Source organism: Lipotes vexillifer, unplaced genomic scaffold (genome assembly GCF_000442215.2).
Source record: "Lipotes vexillifer unplaced genomic scaffold, Lipotes_vexillifer_v1.1 scaffold213, whole genome shotgun sequence".
NCBI classification, from domain to species: Eukaryota; Metazoa; Chordata; class Mammalia; order Artiodactyla; family Lipotidae; genus Lipotes; species Lipotes vexillifer.
This window is the reverse complement of record NW_006780610.1, coordinates 7,748,347-7,757,061: the sequence shown is the minus strand read 5'-3', so window position 1 is coordinate 7,757,061 and position 8,715 is coordinate 7,748,347. Positions and strand designations below refer to the sequence as shown.

General features: G+C 41.8%; 1 protein-coding gene across 2 annotated transcripts in view; it reads left to right on the top strand.

The window, feature by feature from the left end:
- Positions 1–8,715, top strand: part of ZSCAN20 (zinc finger and SCAN domain containing 20) — a 23,261-nt gene that overhangs the window by 9,836 nt on the left and 4,710 nt on the right. For both annotated transcript variants that reach the window (XM_007453854.1, XM_007453855.1), the window contains exons 3-6: positions 409–595; positions 999–1,075; positions 1,353–1,437; positions 2,857–3,549. In XM_007453854.1, the coding sequence (XP_007453916.1) occupies positions 409–595; positions 999–1,075; positions 1,353–1,437; positions 2,857–3,549 (1,042 nt within the window). The remainder of the gene's footprint in view (positions 1–408; positions 596–998; positions 1,076–1,352; positions 1,438–2,856; positions 3,550–8,715) is intronic.

Below are 8,715 nucleotides of genomic sequence, written 5' to 3'. Positions count from 1 at the left end.
AGCAGGAATATTTAGAGCAATTACATTTAGAGTTATAGTTGTATCTGCTTTTATGCTTCCTTTTGCCTTTTAACATGTACCTGGTTAACTTTTATCTTTTTTTTTTTTAATGTCACAAAAATTTTACATAATTTATCTTGTTATGATTCAGAAATGTATTGAGTAATAGTGGCCTCATTTAGACACTTGTATAGCCTTTCTGTGTTGAATAGAAAGTACTCATTTGATAGTATAAATGCTGGTATGTTTACTGAAATTAGTGTGATGGCTTTGTTGTCAAACGTTAATCCATCTTTGGTTTTTAAAAAGAGCCTGTTAACCTCTGAACCACAGCTGTACTCAAAAGAACATGCCCTGCCCTACCAGTTATTGAACTTATGGTTGGGAATTTTGGCTGTCTGTGTGTAGGAACTGGAACTGTGTGCAGAAGAGACCAGGTCCTTAAAGACAGTGAAGGAATCTCAGAGCTTCCAGCTGTGGACAGCAGATCACTGGCCCAAGGGACAGTCCCAGAAGCAGTGGGTGAAGAATCCATGTCCTGACCTTCCCAAGCATCTAGACACCAAGATGGCACCACAGCCCTTGAAAGAGAGTGGTGAGTACCAAGAGTCAGGGACCATCAGGGAAGAGGGGTAAGGGGTGGGGGGTGAGGAAGGGTCTCTGAGGAGGGATATGCAGAATTCAAGGCAAGGGCTACAATAGTGTCTGATGGACACCCTGAGAAGTAAGAAGATGAAGCTCCCAATGGTGTTAGCATACCCCACTGTAGCTGAATCATGTAGCAGGTTCAGGCTGGGCCTGGGGCAGGCTGGTGATCGTAGGAGTTCAGGGCAACTTAGGAGCTAGATACTCTAGAAGGAAAGAAAGTGGAAGTCTGCACTGGCTACAGGAATATTCTCAGTTTGATCCAAGCAAGGCTTTAGGAAAGCTGGACCTGAGAGGGAGGTGGTTTTTTGGGAACCAGAGCTTGGGTTTCAGAGATATTTTCTCCTCCTCAGCTGTCCTCACTCCCCGAGTCCCTACTCTACCAAAGATGGGAAGCGTTGGAGATTGGGAGGTGACAGTGGAGTCTCAGGTAAGCTGCTGTTTGTTCCTCCTTTCCTGTCATTACTTCTCCTGTGCCCTTGCCCTGCTCCTCTCTTCTCTCTCTGCCCTGCTGTCGGGTGCAGGGTGCGAGCCTCTGCCCCTCATCCCCCATCCACTGGGCCTCTCCTGGGTCAAACTGCTCCTTAGGATGCTAGCCTCACACATGGTATCGCTGTGTCCATTATATTTCCTGGGGCCTGGTGGGACTCCCAGGCTGTTTTGAAGGGTCAGTGACATTTGAGGTCCTTCTGTTGTACATCCCGCAGGAAGCCCTGGGTCCCGGCAGACACGCTGAGAAGGAGTTCTGCAAGGACCCCCCAGGAGACAGCTGTGGGAACGGCCTGCCCCTGGGTAAGGAAACAGTGCCCTCTGGATAAGATACGGTTGGGTTTCCAGTACACTCAGTTCCCAAGGAGTGTTTCATCACTCCCTAAGACTCATGGCTCTGTGAAGTCTCTGGAATTTCAGACCTAGGGAGAAGACGTGCTCTTTGTGGCCAGCACTGTGGCAGCGGGGACGGGGTGTGGGGAGTGGTTTTCTGGGCCGGCAGGCTGGCTGCCAAGAGCCTGCCCTCTCAGCGCTCATTATCTTTTATTTCCTCTGTACATTCACCACCGTCCCAGGGCTGCGCCCAGCCTGCTGGCCCAGAAACCCAGTCTTTTCAGCATCAAACAAGGTCCATCTCTCGGGGCAGAGTCAAGTGAACTAAGCCCAGGAGATTGACGTGTTTAAACCACAATGAGAAATAAATATCACAGGGCTCAAAATAGTTGAAGCCCATATGACCAGCACAGACCCCTTTCTCTTTAGGCACATTTTCACAGGAAGTCAAACAATAATGAACATTTCCCCATGGAGCCTGGGATCAGTAAGAGGAGAGTTAGACGTGAAAGTGGGATAAGGTAGAGAGACAGTGGCAGGTCTGACTCACGGCAGTAAAGTAAGACACTAGGAGCTGTTGGCTACTTGCTGGGCAGTGTATCCTTTTTACACATGATGAAAAGTGTGCCCTTTTTACACATGATATCTGGGGAAAACAGTGTTCAAAGGAACAACCTTTGGGAAATGATGAGCTACAGAATCCTTAAGCCTCTTTCAGCTCTAAACTCTTTCATCTAGTTTTCTTCAAATATTTATTTTAATTAAAGCCTTCCTATTTGCTGCGGTTGGGAGCTATTGGGACATCTGTCCTTTAAGCACAGCTAAGTGTTTTGAGAAATATGGAAATTTATTTTCTCACAATATTGGAAGTCCAGAGGAGGGTATGCTCCAATCACAGTACAAATTGGCTCAGCAACTTCACAGCGGACCTGGGTTCTTTCTTTCTGTCTGCTCTGCCATTCTTTGTGTCAGCTTCACATTAAAGCTATTTTTTGTCATAGGGAAAAGGTAGATGCCAATGGCATTTGAGACCTCAAGTTCCTAGCAAGAGAGACTGACACCACACACAACCTTTCCTCCAACTGTTAAATTTATTCTGATTTGGCTAATTTAGGGCATGTGCCCATCTGTGAACCAGTAACAGTCACTCTTTTGCATGATGTATTTCATAACACCAACCAAAAGCAAATGAACAAAGCATACAGGTCAATATATTTCTGATGAGGTTACCTCTAGTTACCTCTCCCTGTCTTTCCAGACCTCTTAAGGGATTAGCCTGGGAATTTCTCTTTAGTTTCTTGCAGGCAAATGTTTCAAGGACTTCTTAGACAAACACCTTGCTCAACAGATCATTTCTACTTAATCATGTCTCTTCTTCCTTTTGTATAGGAGTTCCAGTTTCAAAACCAACCATCATCTCCCAGCAAGAGCAAGGACCAGAATTTTGGGGTCCAAGACTTGTAAATTCTGGACAAAAGAACACTGTAGATTACAGCTGGGATACTGAGCAAACAAAACCAGCTCAGGCATTGGCCTGGAGGGATTCCAAGGCCTGGGAGGAACGATATCAGTGGGACGTGGAGGATGTGAAAGTATCAGGTGTGCACTGGAGCTATGAGGAGACTAAGACTTTCCTGGCAATTTTGAGTGAGTCTCCTTTTTCTGAAAAACTCCGGACTTGTCACCAGAACCGCCAGGTGTACCGCGCCATTGCAGAGCGGCTGAGGGCACAGGGCTTCCTGCGGACCCTGGAGCAGTGTCGCTACAGAGTCAAAAACCTCCTACGGAATTACCGGAAAGCCAAGAGCAGCCACCCGCCGGGGACCTGCCCCTTCTATGAGGAGCTGGAGGCCCTGGTGAGGGCTCGGACGGCCATCAGAGCCTCAGATGGCCCAGGAGAGGCTGTGGCTCTCCCCAGGCTGGGAGACAGTGACATGGAGGTGGATGAGCAGGAGGAAGGGGGCTGGGAGCCTGAGGAAACAACGGACGACTGTAATGGTGATGACAGTCACCTGGCCACTGAAGAGTTCGTCCACAGACCCAGAATTCCAGGGGGCCCAGCTCTGCTCCAGAGTCGTATTGGTAAGAACATTGGGGCTTAATCGTATCCAGGTTCCAACCCTCTCACCAACCAACCTCTGCTCTCTAGTTCAGGGCACAGTCTGGAGTGATGCTACTAGAGTAGGTCATCCTCAAGCTCCTGTTGTCTCTCCTATGATCAGTTCTGCTTGTTTGAGTTTTCTTAGTTATAGAAGCAAACACTTAAATTAAAAAACAATTTTTTTTTACAATTTTTAAAGGTTACTTTCCATTTACAGTTATTACAAAATTATTGGCTATATTCCCCATGTTGTGCAATACATCCTTGAGCTTATCTTATGCCTAATAGTTTGTACCTCCCATTCCCCACCCCTATATTTGCCCCTCCCCACTGGTAACTACTAGTTTGCTCTCTTATATCTGTGAGTCTGCTTCTTTTTTGTTATATTCACTAGTTGGTTGTATTTTTTAGATTCCACATATAAGTGATAACATACAGTATTTATCTTTCTCTGTCTGAACTTATTTCACTTAGCATAATGCTCTCCAAGTCCATTCACGTTGCTGCAAATGGCAAAATTTTGTTCATTTTTATGGCTGAGTAGTATTCCATTGTATATATATATTCCACATCTTCTTTACCCATTCATCTCTTGACAGACATTTAGGTCGTTTCCATGTCTTTGCAATTATAAATAGTTCTGCTATGAGTATTGGGGTGCATGTATCTTTTCAAATTAGTTTATTTGTTTTTTTGGATATATACCTAGGAGTAGAATTGCTGGGTCACATGGTAGTTCTATGTTTAGTTTTTTGAGACACCTCCATACTGTTTTCCACAGTAGCTGCACTAATTTACATTCCCACCAACAGTGTACACTAGGGTTCCCTTATTTCCACATCCTCGCCAATATTTGTTATTTGTAGACTGTTGGATACCAGCCATTCTGACAGGTGTGAGGTGATATCTCATTATAGCTTTGATTTGCATTTCCCTGATGATTAGCGATATTGAGCATCTTTTCATGTGCATGTTGGCCACCTGCATTTCTTCTCTGGAAAAATGTCTATTCAGTTCTTCTGTGCATTTTAAAAATTGTTTGCTATTTTGACCTATGCTTTTTTATATATGTTGGATATTAATCCCTTATTGGTCACATCATTTGCAAATATTTTCTCGCATTCAGTAGTTTGTCTTTTCCTTTTGTTGGTGGTTTCCTTTGCTGTGCAAAAAGAAGCAAACACTTTTAAAACCTTAAGCGACCTTAAAGAGCTAATTCAGTATTTCCCAGAGAGTGTCACTGGTAGTATGGGGATGATCATAAGTGTTACCTGAGTGAACTTTTAATTTTAATGTGTATGAGCACATCAACAGATGATTTCACAAATAGTAAATTTAGGCAAAGAAAGATGTTGAGTGAAGTATTTAATAGATATAGCAGAAATCGTGACAGTATATACTTGAACAACTGATGCTAGGGAAACACCCAGTCCCTGTAAAACTGGAAATACAGAAGCCCAAGCTGTGAAGTGTCAAGACCAGAGCCCAGGGATCCCACCTCCAATTTTATTTGGTTTTCCCTCCACCATGCTGCCTCCCTGGCTGCATCATTTAGATGCAGAGGAAATGAAAATAGACCACCTCCTTTTCCTTCTTCCACAAAAGAGGAGAGGGATCTCAGTTGGACTCTATTGTAAGATTATCTGGAGTCCACTTATGTCTTTAGGGATTCTCAGTTCCCATGTTTGTTAAAAAGGCAATTCATAAAGTAAGTAGAGAGGAAACTTGTACAAGCCTCTTAGATAGCCTAATCCACCAGCGGGCAGACAACAGAAGCAAGAAGAACTACCGTCCTTCAGCCTGTGGAGCAAAGACCACATTCACAGGAAGATAGACAAGATGAAAAGGCAGAGGGTTATGTACCAGATGAAGGAACCAGATAAAACCCTAGAGAAACAACTAAATGAAGTGGAGATAGGCAACCTTCCAGAAAAAGAATTCATACTAATGATAGTGAAGATGATCCAGCACCTCGGAAAAAGAATGGAGGCAAAGATCGAGAAGATGTAAGAAATCTTTAACAAAGACCTAGAACAATTAAAGAACAAACAAACAGATGAACAATACAAAAACTGAAATGAAAAATACACTAGGAGGAACCAGTAGCAGAATAACTGAGGCAGAAGAACTGATAAGTGACCTGGAAGACAGAGTGGTGGAATTCACTGCTGTGGAACAGAATAAAGAAAAAAGAATGAAAAGAAATGCAGACAGCCTAAGAGACCTCTGGGACAACATTAAATGCAACAACATTCACATTATAGGGGTCCCAGAAGGAGAAGAGAGAGGGAAAGGACCTGAGAAAATATTTGAAGAGATTATAGTCAAAAACTTCCCTAACATGGGAAAGGAAATAGCCACCCAAGTCCAGCAAGCGCAGAGAGTCCCATACAGGATAAACCCAAGGAGAAACATGCCAAGACACATAGTAATCAAATTGGTAAAAATTAAAGACAAAGAAAAATTATTGAAAGCAGCAAGGGAAAAACGACAAATAACATACAAGGGATCTCCCATAAAGTTAACAGCGGATTTCTCAGCAGAAACTCTACAAGCCAGAAGGGAGTGGCATGACATTCTTAAAGTGATGAAAGGGAAGAACCTAGAACCAAGATTACTCTACCTGGCAAGGATCTCATTCAGATTCGATGGAGAAATCAAAAGCTTTACAGACAAGCAAAAGCTAAGAATCAAAAGCTTTATAGACAAGTGAAAGCTAAGAGAATTCAGCACCACCAAACAAGCTCTACAACAAATGCTAAATGAACTTCTCTAAGTGGGAAACACAAGAGAAGAAAAGGGCCTATAAAAACAAACCCCAAACAATTATGAAAATGGTAATAGGAACATACATATCGATAATTACCTTAAGTGTGAATGGATTAAATGCTCCCACCAAAAGACACAGGCTTGCTGAATGGATACAAAAACAAGACCCATATGCAGGCTGTCTACCAACGACCCACTTCAGACCTAGAGACACATACAGACTGAAAGTGAGGGGACAGAAAAAGATATTCCATGCAAATGGAAATCAAAAAAAGCTGGAGTGGCAATACTCATATCAGACAAAATAGACTTTAAAATAAAGAATGTTACAAGAGACAAAGAAGGACACTACATAATGATCAAGGGATCAATCCAAGAAGAAGATATAACAATTATAAATATATATGCACCCAACATAGGAGCACCTCAATACATAAGGCAACTGCTAACAGCTATAAAAGAGGAAATCGACAATAACACAATAATAGCGGGGGAATTTAACACCTCACTTACACCAATGGACAGATCATCCAAACAGAAAATTAATAAGGAAACACAAGCTTTAAATGACACAATAGGCCAGATAGATTTAATTGATATTTTTAGGACATTGCATCCAAAAACAGCAGATTACACTTTCTTCTCAAGTGCACACAGACATTCTCCAGGATTGATCACATCTTGGGTCACAAATCAAGCCTCAGTAAATGTAAGAAAACTGAAATCATATCAGGCATCTTTTCTGACCACAGTGATATGAGATCACAAATCAGTTAAGGGAAATAAACATAAAAAACACAAACGGATGGAGGCTAAACAATACATTACTAAATAACCAAGAGATCACTGAAGAAATCAAAGAGGAAATCAAAAAATACCTAGAAACAAATGACAATGAAAATACAACAATCCAAAACCTATGGGATGCAGCAAAAGCAGTTCTAAGAGGGAAGTTTATAGCAATACAATCCTACCTCAAGAGTCAGCAAACATCTCAAATAAACAATCTAACCTTCCACCTAAAAGAACTAGAGAAAGAAGAACAAACAAAACCCAAAGTTAGCAGAAGGAAAGAAATCATAAAGATCAGAGCAGAAATAAATGAAATAGAAACCAAGAAAACAATAGCAAAGGTCAATAAAACTAAAAGCTGGTTCTTTGAGAAGAAAAAAAAATTGATAAACCATTAGCCAGACTCATCAAGAAAAAGAGGGAGAGGACTCAAATCATTAAAATTAGAAATGAAAAAAGAGGAGTTACAACAGGCACCGCAGAAATACAAAGCATCCTGAGATTACTACAAGCAACTCTATGCCAATAAAATGGACAACCTGGAAGAAATGGACAAAATTCTTAGAAGGGTATAACCTTCCAAGACTGAACCAGGAAGAAATAGAAAATATGAACAGACCAATCACAAGTAGTGAAATTAAACCTGTTATTAAAAATCTTCCAACAGACAAAAGTCCAGGACCAGATGGCTTCACAGGTGAATTCTGTCAAACATTTAGAGAAGAGCTAACACCCATCCTTCTCAAACTCTTCCAAAATATTGCAGAGGAAGGAACACTCCCAAACTCACTCTATGGGGCCACCATCACCCTGATACCGAAACCAGAAAAAGATATCACGAATAAAGAAAATTACAGACCAATATCACTGATGATTATAGATGCAAAAACCTCAACAAAATACTAGCAAACAGAATCCAACAACACATTAAAAGGATCATACACCGTGATCAAGTGGGATTTATGCCAGGGATGCAAGGATTCTTCAGTATATGCAAATCAATCAGTGTGATACACCGTATTAACAAATTGAAGAATAAAAACCATATGATCATCTTAATAGATGCAGAAAAAGCTTTTGACAAAATTCAACACCGATTTATGATAAAAACTCTCCAGAAAGTGGGCATAGAGGGAACCTACCTCAACATAATAAAGGCCATATACGACAAACCCACAGCAAACGTCATTCCCACTGGTGAAAACCTGAAAGCATTTCCTCTAAGATCAGGAACAAGACAAGGATACCTACTCTCACCACTATTATTCAACATAGTTTTGGAAGTCCTAGCCATGGCCATCAGAAAAGAAAAAGAAATAAAAGGAATACAAATTGGAAAAGAAGAAGTAAAACTGTCACTGTTTGCAGATGACATGATACTATACATAAAGAATCCTAAAGATGCCACCAGAAAACTACTAGAGCTAATCAATGAATTTGGTAAAGTCACAGGATACAAAATTAATGCAGAAAAATCTCTTGCAGGGCTTCCCTGGTGGTGCAGTGGTTGAGAATCCGCCTGCTGATGCAGGGGACGCGGGTTCGTGCCCCGGTCTGGGAGGATCCCGTGTGCCGCGGAGCGGCTG